Source organism: Gekko japonicus, unplaced genomic scaffold (assembly GCF_001447785.1).
Source record: "Gekko japonicus isolate JY-2015 unplaced genomic scaffold, Gekko_japonicus_V1.1 scaffold6354, whole genome shotgun sequence".
In the NCBI taxonomy this organism is placed as follows: domain Eukaryota; kingdom Metazoa; phylum Chordata; class Lepidosauria; order Squamata; family Gekkonidae; genus Gekko; species Gekko japonicus.
The window spans coordinates 4,758-25,515 of record NW_015169974.1 but is presented as its reverse complement, the minus strand read 5'-3'; the positions used below and the strand labels follow the sequence as shown (position 1 = coordinate 25,515).

Sequence of the window (20,758 nt, the reverse complement as noted above, 5' to 3'; positions counted from 1 at the left end):
ATGTGGCTTGCTGTACAGCTGTGTCTCTGACTGGGACTGGATAGCCAGGGATCGGTTCCCATCCCATCCTGCGCACATTACTTACCTCCACTGTCTTCAAGATGCAGCTCACACTGGGAGAGGGCTGAGGACGTGGTCTCCGTATATGCCCTTCCAGAAATGTATGGCTGGTAGACACCAGGGCAGCTGTGGGATCGCTCATGTTCTCTGCAGTGTCATGTTCCTGTGTATTCAGTTTGGTCAGAGGACTGCTTCGAAATTCGTGAGCTGCGGGTTCTAGGCTAGGCCAGCTTCTCCCTTTGGTGTTGCAAGCAATCTGCCCATTGACGGCCAGAGTTGTGCCTGCCTTGCCTTCGGATCAGCGTCCCACTTAGCGGGATCTGAATCCATAGCACCAGTTTGACACAAGGGTACCTTTCCCCAGCGAGCAGTTGGGGAGCTTACAGGACTGCTTCTTCTATGAAGGTCACGTGGTATGTCTTCCTTGTCGCTACCCCAGTGTCTGCATCCCCCTTGCCTTGCAAAGGCTTGGTATGCCCCAGTTCCACCCATCCGAAATTCTTATGCAGGAAAGGTCCTGGAAGGGTTGTCAGCATTGCCTCTGAGGATCAAGCCACAGAAGCATGCAAATGTTGTGGCAAATGGGGGGATGTTTCCTTGCGTCTGTGCCGGTCACAACAGAACTTGTTCACAGGAGAGAGACCTAAAAACCACACCTGCAGAGCTGCTGGGAGTGTTCTCAATCCAGGGCTCCTCCTGGTCACACCATAGTGCCCCTACCAGTGGAGAGCAATGCTCCCTCTAAGCTGTGGAGTCTTGTGAGCAAAAATTCTGCTTTGTGAGCTACAGGCATTAAAGTTGTGAGCGAGTGATTTGGCTACTGCACAAATTCGTTTGCTCTGGAGCCATCCTTTCTAAAAAATGTGAGCTAGCTCACGCTAACTCAGCTTAGAGGGAACACTGGTGGAGAGTGGCACATTTTGCAACAATGGCCTAATGTCAAGGTGGCATGGTTGTGTGCACTGACTGGCAGTATCTGTCTGCCTGTCATGAGGGATATTGATGGCATCCTGCTCCGTGATTGGTGGGGTTGCTATATTCTTTGGTGCGATCGTGATGCCTTACTCATGTTGTTGAGTGGTGTTTCTGTCCCATTTCGTCTCTTCGGTGGGGGCACAGGAAACTTTCCCAGCACTTGGGTCTTAGAACTGGGATGTCAGTGGCCTATCAATGCCTCCCCAGTTACAACTAACACCCCCCCCCCATATTCTCAGACAGGAGCAGGGCCGGCTCACTCACTAGGCAAACTAGGCGGTCGCCTAGAGACCTGAACCTGCCTCGTCCAGATTCTACTCTGAGGCTCTAAGCACTAGACAACACTGGCTCTAGAAAACAAACATGTTCAGAGCTGACTGATTTGACATTATTGTGTTTCATGCTGAGGAGAGGAAAGGTACAAGTTATTTTGTAACTGGGTCTTTAAAGAAATAGAGCCAGTTTAGAAGTGAAACATTTGCAAACCACTGCAATAATATATTCAGGACTGAGAATCTATTCATATCTAAGCAGAAGAAGAAGCAAATTCTTTTAAAGTTACTACATTTTTTTATTTATAAATAACAAGAATTACAATGCCGCTAGAAGAGATTTTTGGTCAGAGGTTGTAAATTCGTGCCGGACGACCTGTTTATCTCCTGGAGAATGTGTGTTTCCCTTTCAAACATCTGCAAAGAGAGAGAGCGAAGAGGCAGTGAACACGCGTACATATCCTGCCAAGTGACACGGCAATATCCTGAGCAGAAAATCTGAAATGACTCACCATCTTAAGAGTGGACTGAACTATATTTACTCAGTGACATTTTTTAACAATTAAAAAATTGTCCACAAAGCAGGGAAGGGACTTGCCTGTTGCCACTCTTCTTCCGTGCTGTGTTTGTATCCAAGTAAGTGACACAAGCCGTGAGCAACGGTCACCTACATGGGGGTGGGGTGGGGGAGAAAGTATTTCAGGATATACGTTATTCCAAACGGATTAATCCATCACACGCAGTGTTAGAGGCCTCACTTCTATACAGCTGTACTGAAAACTGCTACAGGGATGATGCTGGTACAGACAGGGCAATCCTAGGTATGTTTATGTGGGAATAAGTCCTACTGTATTTAGCAGAGCTTACCTCCCAATAGTGCGCATAGGATTGCAGCCCAAGTGTCATCATGATTTCTCAATGCTCAAGGGAGATAACATAATGCAGTCTACTTTTGTATTTTCCTGGGGCCTCCTGAAAACGATTTTGGCTCAAGCGATGATGCCGGAGATCAACACAGTTTAGAATCACTAGAGCACTATGCAAGTACATTGGGTGCAGAATGTTGTATGCTAAAGAGTTAAGCAAAACAAAGACAGCTCAGTTCCTCTGGCTCCATTGCTGATACCTTGCCACTTGCTCTAGCACCTTTCCCTTCCTCACTCCCCACTCAAGACTTTGCCCCTTCCTTCCATAAAGAAACTGCCCACTCTGACCTCTCTGCCACTCAGTTTTCTTCAGTCACCTCTCCATCTTGCTGCACTTCCTCTGATTCTTTATTTCCACTTTCCCTCTCATCCCATTGGAGGGATCCTACTGATTTTCTTACTGCCAAAACCAAAGGGCCTCTGTTTTGTCTTCCTCCTCCACAGCTGCCACCTCTGATTGCAAGAGGGTAGCCACGTTAGTCTGTCGTAGCAAAATAAAATGTCCAGAGCGGAAATTGTCATCAAGGTGCGCCAGCCGTAGCTGAATGATTATTAAGTATTTACTTTGTCTGAAATGTTTATATTCCAGATTACCACAAACAGGGTTCAAAGCACCTAAACAAAATTAAAAGTTAATTTGAAGGCAGAGAAAATAAATTTGTGTTCATTCGGTGCCTTTTTCTGCATCGAGTTGCAAATGGCTTGGGGCAACTCCATTGCATCCCACTTAGCGGGATCTGAATCCATAGCACCAGTTTGACACAAGGGTACCTTTCCCCAGCGAGCAGTTGGGGAGCTTACAGGACTGCTTCTTCTATGAAGGTCACGTGGTATGTCTTCCTTGTCGCTACCCCAGTGTCTGCATCCCCCTTGCCTTGCAAAGGCTTGGTATGCCCCAGTTCCACCCATCCGAAATTCTTATGCAGGAAAGGTCCTGGAAGGGTTGTCAGCATTGCCTCTGAGGATCAAGCCACAGAAGCATGCAAATGTTGTGGCAAATGGGGGGATGTTTCCTTGCGTCTGTGCCGGTCACAACAGAACTTGTTCACAGGAGAGAGACCTAAAAACCACACCTGCAGAGCAATGCTCCCTCTAAGCTGTGTAGTCTTGTGAGCAAAAATTCTACTTTGTGAGCTACAGGCATTAAAGTTGTGATTGAGTGACTGGGCTACTGCATCAGTTAGCTTGCTCTGGAGCCATTCTTCCTGAGCTGAGACAAAAATGTCTCCAAAATTCAGTTCGTCTCGGCAGGAAGCCTTTGGCAGCTTTCCAGGTTTCAGATTCTATGAGATAAACAAGTCCCAACCATAGCCCCCAAATTAATACTTTAGAAAATTTGGATATATACACTCTGTACTACCATAGTGGTTTTTAAAATATATATATATAGTATTTATTACAGTTTTTTTGATCCCACTGTGCTATTCTGTCAGTCACCCAGATTTTCACTCACTCTCTCAGCCTAACCTATCTGACAGGGTTGTTTCTACAGGATTATTCCTGTCTCCATTTTATTCTCACATTGTGCTGACAGGAAGGGTGGGATAAAAAAATAGATCAACAAAGCCTTATCCCTACATCCATTAAGGCAGTTACCATAAGTACCACTGAGATAGAAAATGACAAAGAAATACCTTTACCTCATGAAAAGGGAACGATAGCACATCTGTGGGGACGTTCTTGGCTCTGTAGGTTCTGTTGAGTCGCTGAATGTGGTGGTTACTGATACAGATAACGGCAAGGTCAAACTGCTGCACGCCCAAAATATGACGGATCTGGTCTACTCTCTTGCGAAGCAGAGCTCTCCTAACAGGGATGGCTCTCTGCAGATTACGTATGACGAGGCTCATCTCATTAAAAAGTGAGGCATACACAGCGGTTGGCAAAACAGTAGTTTTTCCAAAAGGCCCACCATTAGACACCAGGCATGGATCAGCAGCTAGAACAGCAGAGATTCAGACCACTTCAGATTTTAGCAAAGCCAGTTTTAAGTCAGACAAAAGAGTTTCCACAGGATTCATTTCCATTTGCACAGGGCGGCCAAGTTCCTTGACGTTTAGACAGTGACACTCAGGGGTCGGAGCCTGGGAACCCAAGATGAGTGACAGATCAAAAGATAGATCTCGGCAGAGAAAGGATGGAGTCTAGCAGCAAGTGGTATGGGCAGAGGCCAGCAGCTTGTGAGCTGGAGGGCAGAATCCAAGTTCCATAGTTTACCTCAGGGCCTCCAGTGTGGTGTCTACTAATACCTTTCCTGGTGTTAACCAGATGGGGTCGGGTGGGGTTTCTGTTCAGCATTCTTGCAGCAGCCATTTTGTAGTTGCACCCACCAACCTGTATCAGAATGCCAAAGCTGCCTAAAGTAAAGGTAAAGGTAAAGGTTCCCTTGCTCGAAAGCCAGTTGAATCCGACTCTAGGGTTGCGGTGCTCATCTCCGTTTCAAAGCCAAAGAGCCAGCGCTGTCCGAAGATGTTTCTGTGGTCATGTGGCCGGCATGACTAAACCCCAAGGCGCACGGAACGCTGTTACCTTCCCACTGAAGTGGTACCTATTTATCTACTTGCAATTTCTTGCTTTCGAACTGCTAGGTTGGCAAGAGCTGGAACCAGAGATGGGAGCTCACTCCATCATGTGGCACCCGGGTCTTGAACTGCTGAACTACTGACGTTCCACAGCCTGCAATTCAGCGTCTTAACCACTTGAGCCACCGCAGCTCCACCAAAGCTGCCTACAGGCTCAAAAAAGCTTGTGGACCCCTGTGGTGTCCTTGCTTATTGGGGAGATGGTTTTACCTTTAAAACACTCGCTGTGTACCTAAACTTTGTAGATTTCTGCTGCCACCAGGAATTAAAAATTCCAAATCTCTCTCTTTTGGTAAAATGGCTTAGGGCCTGGGCACTTCAGAGGATTATATGGCCCTGAGGAAGGACTATTCTGATTTCTGGGATAAGTTTAAACAAAAAGGGATTTATTTAATAAAGAACAAAATAGGTTTGTGGTTATTTTGAACGGTTGCTGATGAAAGGAACTTGTAAATATAACAGGCAAAGCTTGGTGCCACAAACAGTCTCTCAAACTCCCAAAACTCCACTCTGACAGGCATAGACAATCAGTCTTATTTTTCTGTCTCTCATATATGCAGCCATAGGCTGAACTCTTTGTCTTATTCACACAAAATACTCAAAAACTCCCATAGTCACACAGACTATGCTCTCTCTTCAAAGGTCACACACAGAATCCTCTCATAGACACTCCTCCTCCCACACTCTCAGTCATCAGCCAACCACATCACACTTGTCTCCCTCTATCACTCTTCTTACATTACTGCAGTCGAACTAAACATTTAAAGAAACACACACACACCAAAACATGAAATCATTACAACCCCTGGTTTAGCCAACCAATGTTCTTAATGCAGCACTTTGCCATAACTGTTTAAGAAAGGCTAGTCAACATTCTCATCAAACCAAATAGAAAATGCTCTGCCCATTTCCTACCGGAAACTAAGCCTGCTTTTCGGGATCTCCAGGCAAATAAACACTGCACCTTCCAAGACAAATCTTAAGATCTGGGGATCCTAGCTCAAAGCAATCCATGAAAAGCTTATGCTCCACTTCCAAAGGAGTGTCTCTACATGGCAACAGGGCTGCTACCAGGCCTTCTGAGACTCAGTCCCTGGCACTGAGGAGGGCAGAGCCCAGCAGATTAGGGTGCAACCTAGTAGCACCAGGGAGGTTGGGAGAAGAGCCTAGAGGATATGTCTCTGGAGTAGAGCCTTATGGGTGTGTGTGTACATACAAATGTATTCACGAAGCATGGTGAAAGCATTAAGAAAGCCAAGCAGGACACTGCCTCTTCCCACTCTCAATCCTGACCACCCCCATTTAAGATTTCAGTCCTCCTCTTGGACGCCCTGCTATGTAGCCAGAAAAACAAGGTCTGAGAAAATTTTAATTAAAATGCATGCTATATCTAAAATCGATTTTACCTATATCACAAACTAATAATAATCATGAAGGACGACTATTTGATAGCCAGTGTGGTGTAGTGGTTAGTTGCGTGGACTCTAATCTGGGAGAACCGAGTTTGATTCCCTGCTTCTCCACATGCAGCCAGCTGAGTGACCCTGGGTCAGTTACAGGTTCTCTCGGGAGCAGTCCTCAAAAGAGCTCTCTCAGCCCCACCTACCTCAGAGTGTCTGTTGTGGGGAGAGGAAGGGAAAGGAGATTGTAAGCCACTCTGAGACTCCCAAGTGAAGAACGGGGTATAAATCTAATCTTCTATTTACTCAGAAAATTTATCCAACGAACCTGCCCTGGGCTTTGACTATTCATAAACATGGCAGAAAGGGATACAGAAACCTTGTGAAATGGTACACCCTCCACAGTAGACACTAAAATGCAGATACAGTAAAAAGACATGCAGAGGTTCTCTCTCGAGCATTCATATTGTTGCGACAACTTCTTCAGGCAATACTTGAACGGATAAAAAGCATCTCGCTGCGCCAGTGATCATCATTAGAATACCTGGAGCGGCTCAGAATCACAGATACACGGTTCGAGCAGGTTGCTCTAGCGGGTGCGTCGGCCAGCCCTTTCGGCAGCAATTTTGATGCTAAGCAGAACCGGAAGCCGAAGCAGAAAACTTCCCTAGGGGGCTTTCACCATAGAAACGCCCGCCAACGGACAACGGGACCGCTGGCCGACTCCCGTTTGTTTCGGAAACACCCCTCTAGCTTCTTCCTCTCTATGGTCGCGGGAGTGGCTGTTTTTGGTCGGAACGGCCAGAAGGAGATCGCGAGCGGCGGTCTTTTCCTGCGCATGCGCTTTAAGCGGGAGGGGGCGCGGTTGTGACGTCCTCGCCTGTAAAATGGCGCCGTGTCTGCCTTGGCCAGCCTTGGAGAAGTGTTTTGTCCTGCCTGAGTGCCTTTTCCGTCGGGCCGAGGTCAGCAGCTTTTATTCGGAGAAGGCTCGAGCTGGGCCTTCGTGGGGTGATGGGAAAAGCACTCTGCGCAGCCCCAGAGGCACTCTTTTATGTTTTTGCGATGTCAAGGCGGGGTGGGTGGACGGTCTTCCCTTACAGGTAGGGAGGCCGAATGCAGTTTGAGGGGAGATTCCTGGAGATTGGGGGACAGAGCCTAGAAAGGGCAGAGTTGGGGGAGTGATTTCACCTAGGACCCTATGGTGTACCATGGAGTCTATTCTCCAGATCTGCCATTCTTCTGATCTCTGCATCCTGGAGATCTACTTCTGGAGGATCTCCAGTCCTCAACTGGAAGTTGGCAACCTTATCAACAGGTGGCTTCCGGGGCTCAGTGGAGCTTGAGGAAAGGCATGCAAAAGGAGGTGTTAACGATGCAGCCTGGCTGCCTGCGTGTCCTTCAATGCCTGTAATGGTATCCAACGGTTGCCCGATGCTGGCTGGTTCCCACAAGGCAGTCAGTGTCTATCTGGCTTCCGCTGCTTGGGCTGTAGGTGGAGGATTTGGTGGGTCTGTTCATCTCTGTGTGCAAAAACTCTCCTGGTATGTTGAAAGCTAGTGTGTCAGGGAGAAGGCTAGATTCAGTCAGAGGCCTACTGTTATACACTCCCTCCCTATTCTTGCATTTTGTGGGCCCGTAGTATGAAGCAGACCAGTCAAGTCACACATTGACCACCCCAAGGGAAAACTAGACTTCTGTCTGAACATAGAAAAGAAAAACTTGATAATGGAGGCTTCTTTACTTTCTCAGACTCTAACTGGCCTTGCCTCGTTTCTTACATGGCAGTGTCTGAAAGCACACCAGATTCGAGTCTGGGAGCACCTTGGAGACTGACAGGTTTTCTGAAGTATAAACTTTGTAGAGTTAAAACTCCCTTACTCAAATACACTCAGAATGGAGTTCTCTTGAGTCCTTATATCTCAGCCTGAGATGGGTGGGGTGTTGTAAAGAATGCAGAGGTACAAGGAAAGCACACTAGCTCTAAGAAGAGAGTACTTGACTGTGCACGGCATTTATAGCTTAGGAGCAAGATCTGCTTTTGAATGGGACGAATGATGTAAGGATGAAATGCATTTGTGTTTATTTTCAGTACTTGTTATGAAAAACACATTGCTGAAAAAAATGGGTGGGAAACGTTCAATTTTTCTGAAATGATTTTTCCATTAAGATCACATTTATAATTTTCTTGCAGATCCCTTGAATAGGAGTGGAAAGCTGGTAGGCGCTCGGTGTGGTCACTATTGCATAGATACCTCGTTGTGAAGATGAATCCTAACACTCCTTTTGGTGGACAGCTGCCTAGCGTTTTCCAGGCACCACCTAATAAGAGTTCTTCTGGAATGATTCAGGTTCAGCCACCGCTCCAGTTTGGTCAGCTCTCGCTGTTTGGACCAAACAGTGGAGGAGGGGTAAAGAATCCAAGCTTCACACCCGCATCTGACTTCACAAGGACATCAGAACTACCTGGTTCGTCGGGTCAGACTTTGGGATTTGGGCAGCCCCCGGGATTTACACAGTCTTATCTTTTTAGGCCTGCTGCATCGTTTGTGGCTACTCCCACACCAACCGGCTCATCCATTGCTGGCAAACAAGGATTCAGTTTTAAACCACCTACAAATCTTGGGACTTCTCAGGCCTCTTTGGCGTTTGGAAATACATCTGGAGAAGTTTCAGGCAGTGTCTTCACGGGACCAGGTTTTAGCTTCAAAACTCCTGAGAATGCAATGTTCAAGCCAATTTTTGGCATTGGTTCAGAACCAGAGAAGACCCAAAGCCAAACCATCCCAAGTCTATTCGCGTTTTCCTTTCCAGGTGAAAGCGGGTCTGGAAGACTTGCCCCCTTTGGTGTTTCCCAGGAAACCAGCAGCTCAAGCGCTACTACGCATTTTGGCTTTTCAAAACCAGGAAGCAGCATTACTACTCTGTCATCTTCCTTCCCTGCTACTTTACCAAGCAAAACTGTCGAGGATGATAAAAAAGGACCTATAAATCTCTTTGCAAATCCTAGTAGCAGCTTTGGTAGTTTTTCTTACTCGTCTGGTGGGTCAAGCAGACCAGAGCAGGAAGCATTTGTTGCTCCAAGCGAGCCTGTCGAGAAGGGAACGAAAAGAAAGGAAGACCATTCCCCGAGGAGACGAGATGATACTGCAGATGATCCAGAGCTTCAGTCGAGGAGTGACTATTCTTCCAATAAGCGCCTGGTGAGGCTGACTCGGCCTCGCGTAGGGGGCCTCTTCAGCGTAACGTTGCAAGATGTCTTGAAAAGCAATAAAGACAATGGGCGTCCTAAGAAAGAGCCCAAAATGGAGAGGGTCTCCCTAGAGTCTGGAGAGCTGGAGCAGACGAGTGCAGCGGGGGGAAGCCAGTCTGGTTTGGCATTGGCCAGGCCATCCGTGTTACAGAAGGAGGAAGAGAATAAGGCAAAGCAGAAGGAAAGTAAGTAACAAAGCATGAACTTGTAAAATGGCAGACCAAAACAAAGTTTTTGTGATTATTTTGCTATGATTGTCCATCATTTATCAATGTGTAGACTAATGCTCTGTCTAAGCTGTTGAGTCTTGTGAGCAAAAATTCTGCTTGGTGAGCTCCTGGCATTATAGTTGTGAGTGTGCGATATGGCTACTGCATATGTTAGTTTGCTCCGGAGCCATCCTTCCTGAGCTAAGACAAAAACGTGTGAGCCGGAGGCTAAAAAACTGTGAGCTAGCTCACACTAACTCAGCTTAGAGGGAACACTGGCGCAGACATATGAAATGCAGGCATTCAAATGCGGATGTTTATATTTTTCTCCATATCTATATGGTATTTTGAAAAGGTACTTTTTCCCCTCCTTCAGAGTCTTCTGTCTCAAATCCCTCACGTCGAAATCGGAACAGTGGGAGCACAGAAAGCCTTGGGGGCTTGCCACCAAGTGAACTAAAAGCCTTCCAGTGCAAAAACATTCCCGATTACCTTAATGACAGAAATGTTCTTGAGAATCACTTCAAGAAGTTTGTTAAAATCCACCGTATTTATACCAACAGAAGCAAAAAGTTGGCAATTGTTCATTGTTTGGATCATGTGAGTTTTTGATAGAAGATCAGTGGTTTATAGTTTCTGGAAATTCTTGATGTGTGAGATTTTATTTTTAAAAAACCTTTCCCAGGAAACAATTTGGGGAAGATTGAATTATATGCAATATACATTTTGTGGTCAAGCAAGAATGTACTTTGGTACTTGAAGAATGTAAAGTATGCCTTGTTGAACATAATGCTTAGAATTGCATTATTTGGTATAGCTACAAACATTAACAGGGTGAACACCTTGTTTTCCAATTCAAAATAATTAGAGATCTATCCAGTGTGCGAGCTGCCACCAGGACAGCTTGTTTTGGTTTCCTGCCTTTTGTCTGTAGATCAAGAGAGTAGATGAAATAAAATAAGTTGAAAATTGAGGTCCCCAACTTTGCACTGAACAAAGGTATTGTTCTCTCGGGTTAAACAATCTAGGTCGCATCATTATCATATGGAAACTACTGATGTGGGTTTCCAAAACAATTCCCAGTGTCCCAAATCAATTGAGATTCCTGTGTGAACTTGTCTAGTAAACAGAACAGCACAGTATAGTAACTGGGCATGCTGTATAAACCCCTCAAAAGCTTTTCAATAGCCAAAATAGTTCAACTGAAATAGCAGGAAAAAATATTTAGTCAGGTGCATTTAGCGTAGTTTAATTGTTCAAATAAAGCAGACTTTACTTGGAAATACTTGCCGTATTGTAGAATATTTACAGTTCAGCACAATAATACGATCTTTACTTGTGCTGTTTAAATATAAGGCCCTGGACACTGTTTAACATGTTGATTTTAGCATTCCCCAAGAGCTGCGCCTGTGTCAGTGCTCCTTAGGTACAGGCATCTTTCCTGTAATATGTGAGATAACAAAGGTCTTTTAGTCACTCTTAAGCTCATCGAAATCATTGGGGCATCAACATCCCAAACTGTGGAAGCGGCTGACTGAAATATTTTTTTAGGAATTAGTAGTATTTTTTCGTCCTTTTTGGTTTTATTTATTTACAAGAAGGAGGACCCGCAATACTCCCGGGGGGGGGGGGGCTCCATGTGGCGGGGGGGGGGGGGGAGCTCCATGTGGAGGAGGAGGAGGAAGCAGCCGCAGGTAAGCCTTCCCCCCCCTTCCCCCGGCACAAATGGCGAGACCCGTGCAGCTCCCACCGAGCCTGCCAGGCCTCCCCCCCGGCACCAATGGTGAGGCCCGCGCGACTCCCAGCCGTCTGGCTCACCAAGCTTTCTCCTTCCTCCCCCGTGGTGGCGACGAGGCCTGAGCAGTCGGATGGCCCACCCGCCTCCTCTTCCCTGCAGTGGCAGTGCCTCCCCCTTCCACCGACCATCCAAGGTTTCTCCCCCTGCCACCACAGCTGCCAGCAGCAACGGTGGTGAGCCCTGTGCCCAAGCTTCCTCCCTCCCCCCCCGCGGTGGCGGCGAGATCTGAGCAGCTGACCGGCTGGCCCACCAAGCCTTCTCCTGCTTCCTTCTCTCTCCAGTGGCAGTGACTCCTCCTTCCACTGGCCCTCCAAAGTTTCCCCCCCCCCCCGCCACGGCAACTGCCAGCAGCAACAGCGGTGAGACCTGTGTGCTCCCAGCCACCAGGCTTCCCCCCCCTGACAGCAACAACATCCGTGGCTCTAGCCACTGGCCCTCCAAGGCTTCTCCCTCCCTCCCTCCCGTTCCCCCTGCCACCGCCGCTGCCAGCAGCAATGGTGGCAAGCCCCGTGCGGCTCCTAGCCGCTGGGCTGGCCAGGCCAGGCTCCCCGCCCCCCAGCAACGGCTGCGGCTCCCAGCTGCAGCGCACTAAAGCTTCTCCCCCGCGCGCTGCCACCGCCAGCAGCAATGGCTCTGCTACAGTGCCTAGTGATAAGTGCTCTTTTACTTTTGGGGGGGATTTAAGTATCCCCCCCCTGTATTTTTTCAACTCTTCAGATTTTTCTGCACATCTGGGGATCGCCCCAAATGTGCAGCAAAATCTCCCTGCCCCCGATGTGTGGATTTAGATATCCACATGCAGGGGGCGCCTTGGCTATTAGATATATAGATTTACTCCATTCATACCTGACCTTTTCCTCCAATGGGGACCCAGAGCAGCTTCCATTGTTCTCGTCTCCTCCATTTCATTCTGATAATAACCCTGTGAGGAAGGTGAGGCTGAGACCGGGTGGCCCACAGTCACGCTGCAAGCTTCCTTGGCGGAGTAGGGATTCGAACCTGGGTCTCCCAGATCCTGGTCCGATACTCATAAGAACATAACAGAGAAGCCAATGTTGGATCAGGCCAATGGCCCATCTAGTCCCAACACTCTCTGTCACAGAGTGGCCAAAAATACCAGGTGCCATCAGGAGGTCCAGCAGTGGAACCAGGACACTAGGAGCCCTCCCACTGTTGACCCCCCCCCCCCCACACCCAAGGATACAGAGCATCCCTTGCCCCAGACCGAGAGTTCCTATCTATACCTTGTGGCTAATAGCCACTGATGGACCTCTGCTCCATATGTTTATCTAATTCCCTCTTGAAGCTGTCTGTGCTTGTAGCCGCCGCCACCTCCTGTGGCAGTGAGTTCCACGTGTTAATCACTCTTTGGGTGAAGAAGCACTTTAACCACTGCACCCCACTGGCTCTCTGCATTATGCCATTTGCAGCCCATCTTTCTCACCGTGACTGCTGGCAGCTGGACTCCTGGTTGCTGGGTGTTTACTCGCCAAACAGTACCATACAAACCATAAAGCATTAGGCTGCCAGACACAGCCGGGCTGGAGTAAGAGAGGCTTCTATTACATTTGGGTGGAGGTGTGCTGATGCATGCGGTCGTTCTCTGCCAAGTTCTTTTAGGCTGTGGTCACACACGCTAAATAATCCACTTTCAATCCACTTTCAGTGCACTTTCAGTCTGGATTTTTAACGTGAACATGTGAACTGGCAAAATCCAGTCGGAAACTGCATTGAAAGTGGATTATTTAGCGTGTGTGATCGCAGCCTTAGTGTGATTTTTCTTGACTCTCTACTTTGGTGTATGGGAGGGAAAGTCTTCATCCTCCTAATTTGGAACGAGGCCTGTGTTCAGCCGTGCTGTGTGTCTGGGGGCAAGAGGAAGGGGCTGCAAACGTTAAAGCCTTACTGAAGTAAACCACTTTTGACCTTGGCTTAGTTAGCACATTATCTCTGTTATACTGTTCTTTTCTGAGCTGGCTGTGTGCACTGTTTTTCAGTCATCTGCTGTTTTGGCCAGAAAGAAAGCCAAATTGTTGCACAAAGAGATAGTGACGTTTTGGCAAAAGAAGAAACCAAGTAAGTTGCTGCAATCTGATTGTTATAAAATATTGCCTGCTGGTACTGGGGGGGGGTTTTTTTTCCTTCCTTCCTTCCTTCCTTCCTTCCTTCATTCCTTCCATCCTTCCTTCCTTCCTTCCTTCCTTCCTTCCTTCCTCCCTCCCTCCCCTCCTCCCTCCCTCCCATCTATTTGCTTTCTTTGTTTCTCTTTCTTTCCTCCACTTTCATTCTTTCTTTCCACCTCTCTCTCTATTTCTCTCTCTCTAGACAAATAAATATCATTAGCAAACAAACAGATATCATTGGACAAATAAATATCATTCTCAGTATCTGTTTTTACACCTTTTGTTTTTATTTTTGGCAAATTTGCATATTTTCTCAGTAAAAATGTGTGTGTGATATTTGTTTGTGTCTTGTGGCTCTCAAGCATCTTTGTGGCTCTTACATTGAGCAAGTCTGGCCACCCCTGCTGTCGTGTCTGTGCAGACTGGGACAGATTGTGCCTCCCACTTACGGGAGATCAGGTCATGCAGGGTCAGGGTTTGTTCCCATTACAACTTTGTCCCCATGTGTTGTGCTTTATTTCCCCCTCCCCCCTCAATAGCATTGTCTGGCCATTTGCATTGGGGGGAGATAAGGGGTGTGCCCTGGAATGGAAGTTTAGAGACTCCTTTATTTAAAGGAGTACACGTTGCCTCCCCCTCGCAATATTCTTGATCATTGTAGCCTCTTTACTTTCTCAGAGCAATTCTTAGCCACTGAGAAGCACCCACCATACTAAACTTCACTGTCGGAATGTTAACACGGCAGTGATTAGAGTTTGGATTGGCTGTCGCATTTAAATTTTCTCAGAATTCAGTGAACAGGCATAGTGGGAGGGGGAGAAGCCGTAGTAAGATTCTGCTGTCTCTGTATGCACAGGTCCTAATAAGAGAGAGTATTCAGCCAAGGAGCAGCCGGGAGATATCAGTGAAGGGAGGCAAGTAACTGACCAGCCGAGTCATCAGCATTCCCTGCAGAGCAAGCCTTTAATCCGGCCCACAGCTGGTGGGATCCTTTTGAGCAAAAGGTAGGTGTTTGCAGCGTTATCTAGGTAAGAAAAATGTCTTTTGTGTGAGGTTTATATAGCAGCCGATCGCCTGCAGCAATAAGATTTGTTTTGTAGAGCAGCGGTGAGCACCGTATGGCTCTAGGATGGCACGCAACTCGCCAGTACATGTGATGCAGCCCATTGTTACAATGAATGAGCGCTCCTTTGTGCGATAATGTTGTAATGAATGTTGGCTCTCTCGAGTCTGCAGTGGACACAGTGCCTGTGCGCAAAAGCATCCTCGTAGGGTGTGTAACAGAGCCCTGCTTCTCCTTTCCCTCCCCACAGCCAGGAATTTTTTTGGGAGGGTGCGGCAGGTCACTGGGGGGCGGGGTGGGGGCGGTGCTGATTAAATTGAATTAAAATTAAGTTAAGTTGAGATGGGGCATCCATCCGGAGAACAGTTCTCTGGGCGCTGGATCCTTTCAGTTGAGGTACCCAGTGCCTGCCCCGGCCAGGCGCACCCAACACGAATGAAGGTAGTCTGGGACAGCCGCAGGGCTGCACGGCCGCCGGTCCCAGAGCAACAGAGTGAGGTGGTGGCAGGCAGCCTAAGCCCAGCAGCAGCTCCGTGGCCGTGCTCTGGCTGTTGGCTTTGGCTTCCCTGCTGGTGCCGCGAGCCAGCATCTTGCGGAGCCGGGTTGATGCTGTAGCGCAGGCGGGTGTGACTCCCATCTGACAGCCAGGATCGCCAGTTGAAGCTGCGTGCCTCCCGCCAGCCGCGAGGCCATGTCATCCACAGTGGCACCTGAGCCTCCACGCCTCGCTCCAGAAGACCCCCTCACGCTTTAGCCACCCTCCTCAGAGTTCCAAGTCTCGAGCGGCTTGCTCCTGCGGGAAGCCCTGTATGGTAACTGGGGGCGCTGCTCATTCAATAAGGGCGCCGCCCTCAACACACACCCCCGGTCTCCAGTGTATGTACAGACAAACCTTCTCAGGCTATGGTGGTTAATGGGATGCCTGTATGATGTCAAGAAGCACCGTTTGACCCCGACCTGGATAGCCCAGGGAAGCCCTATCTCGTCAGATCTCGGAAGCTCGTGGTGGAGATGCGGAAAGATCTATACATGTTGGCAAAATGTTAACAAGATAATAATGGAAATATTAAATATTGATTTAAAATTACTACCAGAATTTTTTTTTGTTGCTGAATATAATTCCTAGTTGTTACGAGTGAAATGATGTATGTTTACTGACATATATTCTTACATCAGCCAGAATATTAATAGCTAAATATTGGAAATCAGAAAAAAGTTCCAATAAGAGAGGAAATAGTTAAGAAATTGTTAGAAGTGGCTGAAATGGATAAAGTTAATATATTACTTCAAGGAAAAGATTATAAGATATTTTTAAAAAATGGAAGCTAAGCAGGGCCGACCCTGGCAAGTAGTTGGAAGGGAGACCTCCAAGGAATACCAGGGCTGGGAGGCGGAGGCAGGCTATCAAGCCACCTCTCTGAAAAAAGTCCAAACCCCACTAGGGGTCGCCAGAGGTCATCATAACTTCCAGGCATGCAAGTGCACATACACATACACCCACACACACAAAAAGGAAACATCATTTGGAGAGGTGTGGGGTGGCCAGAGAGAAAGGAGGCATGCGCAACCCTCCTAATGGCATGGCGTGGTGCCCGTGCACAGAGGGAAAGGGGAGGACAGAGCTCTGCTATTGGGAACCTTCTGTCCCAGCTGCCGGTCCCAGGATGGTGCTGAGTCAAGGCTGTGGCATTTAAGAACGACTCTTCTTCTTCTACTTCTTCTTTGATAGCTCTCCAGTTAAGAAGCCTGGCCTTAAAAAGTCTCTGCAGTTTGAGGCAGATACCTTTGATCCTGGGTCCGAAAGCCACGGTTTGGAGAACTTGGAAGCATCGGCGGCATCTTTCGGGAATCTCGTAGGCATGGTAGCCGAGTCCTCCGAAGACAAATACCGCCTTCTTGACCAGAGAGATAAAATCATGCGGCAAGGTAAGAACGGGGAAACGCCTTCAAGAGGGAATGGGAGAGGCCCTGTGACCGGTCCCACCCATACCGTGAAGAAACACTCACGTTCTCTGCAGTGGTGGGAAGTGCTGTTATGGTGACCCCACGGGGTTTTGAAGGCAAGAGACAAACGGAGGTCGTTTGCCATTGCCTGCCTCCGTGTAGTGACCCTGGACTTCCTTGGTGGTCTCCCATCCAAGTACTCACTGGGCTGATCAGGCTAGCCTGGGCCATCCAGGTCAGGGTCACGTTTTCTGCAGCCATCTTGAATATCACCCTAGAGAAATGGCCCTTGTGTGATTCAGTATGTGTGCAAAAGGGGGCCTCAGTGGGACTTAAAATTTCCTTCAGTCCTGCCATTCGGTTCTCCCATAACACATCCCGTAAAAACCATGCTGTACTCCAGCTTAGATTACTGTTAGTTCATTTCCCTCCCCAAATTGTGTCGGAAACTCCCCCCGCTATCTAAGTGCTGGTCTCTTGTCTTTTTAGCTCGAGTGAAACAAATAGATCTCAGCCAGACTTTTATTGGCACGTGCCCAGACATGTGCCCGGAGAAAGAACGATACATGAGAGAGACGAGGAACCAGCTCAGTGTCTTTGAAGTGATTCCAGGAACCGACAAGGTACTAAGGGGCTTGTTTCCTTGTGTTGCGTATTGATGAAAGGTGCTGGTGCCCTTCAGTGCGCATGATCCGGTCATGTTCGGAACTGATGTGGAAAAGTTCCAGGGGGAACAAGTGCTGGAGATCGAGCGGAACAGCGTTGAAGCAAGCGAGGTCAGAGAAACTGACCGACAATGAATGTGAGTTCAAAGTAAGTGGACGACTATAAAAAGCAAATCCCCACCCCACCCCACCCCCATGGGAAAGCAGATCGCAAAGAGGGACGCCTCTTATGCGAAAAGACTGATAAGCGAGACGAAGGGGGAGGAAAAACAGCTAGTGTGTTTTGAGAGGTTTACTTGATTGCTGACAGCGTGGGAGTGATCTTTAGAGTCAGAGGGAAGCATCAGAAACTGTAAACAAATTGTAAAAAATGGCTGCCATGCAAAGAAAGCTGAAAACAAAACTGCCTAGCAACCAGAGCCCAAAACCGGAAGAAGGAGCAGACGTCATGAAAATACTAGCGGATATGCTCAAGCCAGTGATGGAGCAACTCGATGGTATTAACCAGCAACTGACTGTAATGAATAAAAACTTTGCATCTCAGCAGCTCCAACTGAAAGAAATGGAGAAGAAGGTGGAGCAGGTAGCTGGGAAACTTAAGGAGTTGGACACCACAAGCAAGAAAATGAAGACAAGAATGGGAGAAGTGGAAACAAAGTAAAATCTACAAGAAAACCGTTTGTTACAGCTGCAGATGGAAAAAGCCAACATGATTCTCAGATTCCAGGGAGTTCTTGAGGCAGAGAAGGAGAATCTGAGGAAGATACTTAACGGGATAATCGCTCCAGCAATAGGCTTAACAGCAGGTGAACTGGTAAAAGAGTTGGAGATGGCTTATAGGGCTTACTCCAATTATAATAAAAAAATAGCCTGCCTGGAGAAATTGTGGTCAGATTCTCAAGAAGACAGACCAGAGATGCTATTTTAAAGGCAACATCAGCAACTCCACTGAAAATGGGAACTTTATCATTAAAACTTTAAAAGACATTCCATTTGAAATTCGTCAAAAGAGGAAAAACTATGAGGACTTAATTTCTTTTCTTCAAACTAATGGAATTTCGTATAGGTGGGCGATCCCGGAGGGTGCCATCTTCAAAATCAACAATAAAAGAGAAAAGATTGATTCCACCTTTAAAGCCAAGGAATTTTTGCAACGCCAGCTGTGAACAGAGGAAGATTCCAAAGAGGAAGGAACGAAATCAAGTGACTGCCACCTCTGGAACGGAGGAGGACTCTGCTGTGGAAACCGGTGCAGAGGCAGCCAGAGTAGTATATGAGACAAAAAACCGAAGTAAAGGCAGAAGGACTCTGAAAATTGCCTTTTGAAACGAAGAATAAGAAGATGATCAGAAAGCTCTCTCATAACAACTAACAAATTAACATGTTAACACTGAAGCTGAGACAAACAAGAACTCTACAAGTATATTGTTTTATTAACACTTATATTACTAACACTTTCACTAACAGGGATAAGATCTCCTCCTCTTGGGGTTTTAGTATAGTGTGGTTACCTTTTCTTTGCCCCTAGATGTAGTCCCTTTCCTCCATATTTTCTTTGTAGTTTGTAGTGTATAGCAAAAATAAAAATATCCCTCCGGGGATTTAAAAAAAGAAAGAAAAGTTCCAGGGGGGGGAAACCTCATGACATCATATGAATTTTTAAAAAATCTCATGTTTTATTTTATACATTTATTTTTGTAATCATTAAGCTTGGGTGAAAAGTCTGTCCAGGTACCCCAGTGAACGGTATTTTTAGTATGAGACTTGAATGTGAGATTCCTGAGGCATCTGACCTACCACTACTGAAAAAAGACTAGATAAGACTGTTGATCTAATCTGGATTCCTGTGTGGTGTAGTGTTAGAATGTTGGACAAGGACCTGGGATAACCGGATTCAGATCCCTCGCTTCACCATGGAAGCCCTGCCAGGTGACCTTGGACTCAGGGTTCTCCCTAGGGTTCTCCCTAGGGTGCGCTAGCCTGCACTAGTGCACTGATTTCCAGCCCCCAGTGGACCGATTTCCGTATCAGGGCAGGGGCCGAGGAGTGGGCAGCCCCGCCCTCCTGCTCAGCCGCCACCTGCACCTTAAAGGGCACCTGCTTCTGGTAGCCCTCCTTCCAGCCGGATGGTGCAAGCTGTGAGCTACTGCCTGCTGACTGTTGCCATCGAAGCAGTCTTCATGCCGCTGCCACTGCACCTAGCCATCCTGTAGCCAGTGAGTGAGTCGCCATTGGCTTGGCAGTATGGCCTGGGACTCTTCCCTGGGTCTCCTGCCGCCCGTGGGCCCTTCTCTGGGAGGATGGAGGTCTGGGCTGGGGGGGTAGTGGAGCCAGGCTTGGAGTTACATGCTGGCTCCACTACCCCCGCCTGGCCCTCCATCCTCTCAGTGAGGGGCCTGAAGCCACCCCGGGCCCAGGCTGCGCTCCAGAGCCATTGGGGGGGCTGCGGACTCCTTGCTGGGAGGATGGAGATCTAGGTCAGGAGCAGTGTTCCCTCTAGGCTGAGTTAGTGTGAGCTAGCTCAGTTTTTTAGCTGCCGGCTCACGCATTTTTGTCTTAGCCCAGGAAGGATGGCTCTAGAGCAAACTGATGTATGCAGTAGCCAAATCCCTCGCTCACAGCTTTAATGTCAGTAGCTCACCTAGCAGAATTTTTGCTCACAAGACTCCACAGCTTCGAGGGAGCATTGGTCAGGAGGGCTAGTGGAACCGGGCTTGGGGTGCGCCTGGCCGGCTGCATTCATGCCTTGGGTGGTTTGGTGCCACCCCTCCCGGGCCCAGGCAGCACTGGCGACACAGAAGAGCCTGGGCTCGCTTTCTCCCGCAGTCTGGTTTGAACTGGGCTGCTGGAGAAGAGCGCCCCAGGAGCTCCTGTGCCACATGGAGCGAAATGATCCCGGCGGTACAGAAGATCCTTGGATCACTTTCTCCTGCCCAGGCTGCACGTCCACCCCCCCCCCCCCGACGGCCTTCTTCCGGGAACACCCCCCGGGGGTCTTCCACTACCAGCGCCGTGGGGGACTTTGGGGGGGGCCTCTATGGCAGAGAAGGCGGTCTGGGGGGGACCCGGCCATGCGTCCTCCTCCTCCTCCCAATGGCCTTCTTCTGGGAATGCAGCTTGGGTCTCCTCTGAGGCCTCCTGCTACCAGTGCCATGGGGGGGGGCCTGTGTGGGATTCCCTCTCCCCCCCATCTATTTTGTCTGTCTCTCTCTCTCTCTCTCAAAAGAATGCAGGCCCACTCACAACTTTAATCCTGGTAGGTCTCTTGGCTCACGAAGTAGAGTTTTGGTTGACAAGACTCCTCAGCTTAGAGGGAACATTGCTTGGACTATCACCGCCACCTCTTCGCCTGACCCACCCTCACAGGGTTGTCGTGGTGGGGATGATGTGGAAGAGAAGGGAGGAGGGTGTGAAAAGCCACTTTGAACCTTACCAAGGAGAAAAGTGGGATATAAATTATATATATACAAGAGGGGGACCCGCGATATTCG

At 48.2% G+C, this 20,758-nt stretch overlaps 2 protein-coding genes across 2 annotated transcripts in view; one reads left to right on the top strand and one right to left on the bottom strand.

The window, feature by feature from the left end:
• Positions 1-1,637: 1,637 nt before the first annotated feature.
• On the bottom strand, positions 1,638-6,930 carry YBEY (ybeY metallopeptidase (putative)). Its single transcript, XM_015417560.1, has 4 exons — positions 6,760-6,930; positions 3,874-4,172; positions 1,906-1,974; positions 1,638-1,724 (listed from the first exon to the last, which is right to left on the bottom strand). The coding sequence occupies exons 2-4, from the start codon at positions 4,081-4,083 to the stop codon at positions 1,638-1,640; spliced, it is 366 nt and encodes a 121-aa protein (XP_015273046.1). The 5' UTR covers positions 4,084-4,172; positions 6,760-6,930.
• A 207-nt stretch (positions 6,931-7,137) lies between these two features.
• LOC107115799 (germinal-center associated nuclear protein-like) overlaps positions 7,138-20,758 on the top strand; it is a 16,653-nt gene continuing 3,032 nt past the window's right edge. Inside the window, exons 1-7 of the mRNA XM_015417558.1 lie at positions 7,138-7,177; positions 8,407-9,650; positions 10,051-10,274; positions 13,470-13,548; positions 14,452-14,599; positions 16,388-16,584; positions 17,092-17,225. Coding sequence (XP_015273044.1) covers positions 8,480-9,650; positions 10,051-10,274; positions 13,470-13,548; positions 14,452-14,599; positions 16,388-16,584; positions 17,092-17,225 — 1,953 coding nt within the window. The 5' untranslated portion in view covers positions 7,138-7,177; positions 8,407-8,479. The remainder of the gene's footprint in view (positions 7,178-8,406; positions 9,651-10,050; positions 10,275-13,469; positions 13,549-14,451; positions 14,600-16,387; positions 16,585-17,091; positions 17,226-20,758) is intronic.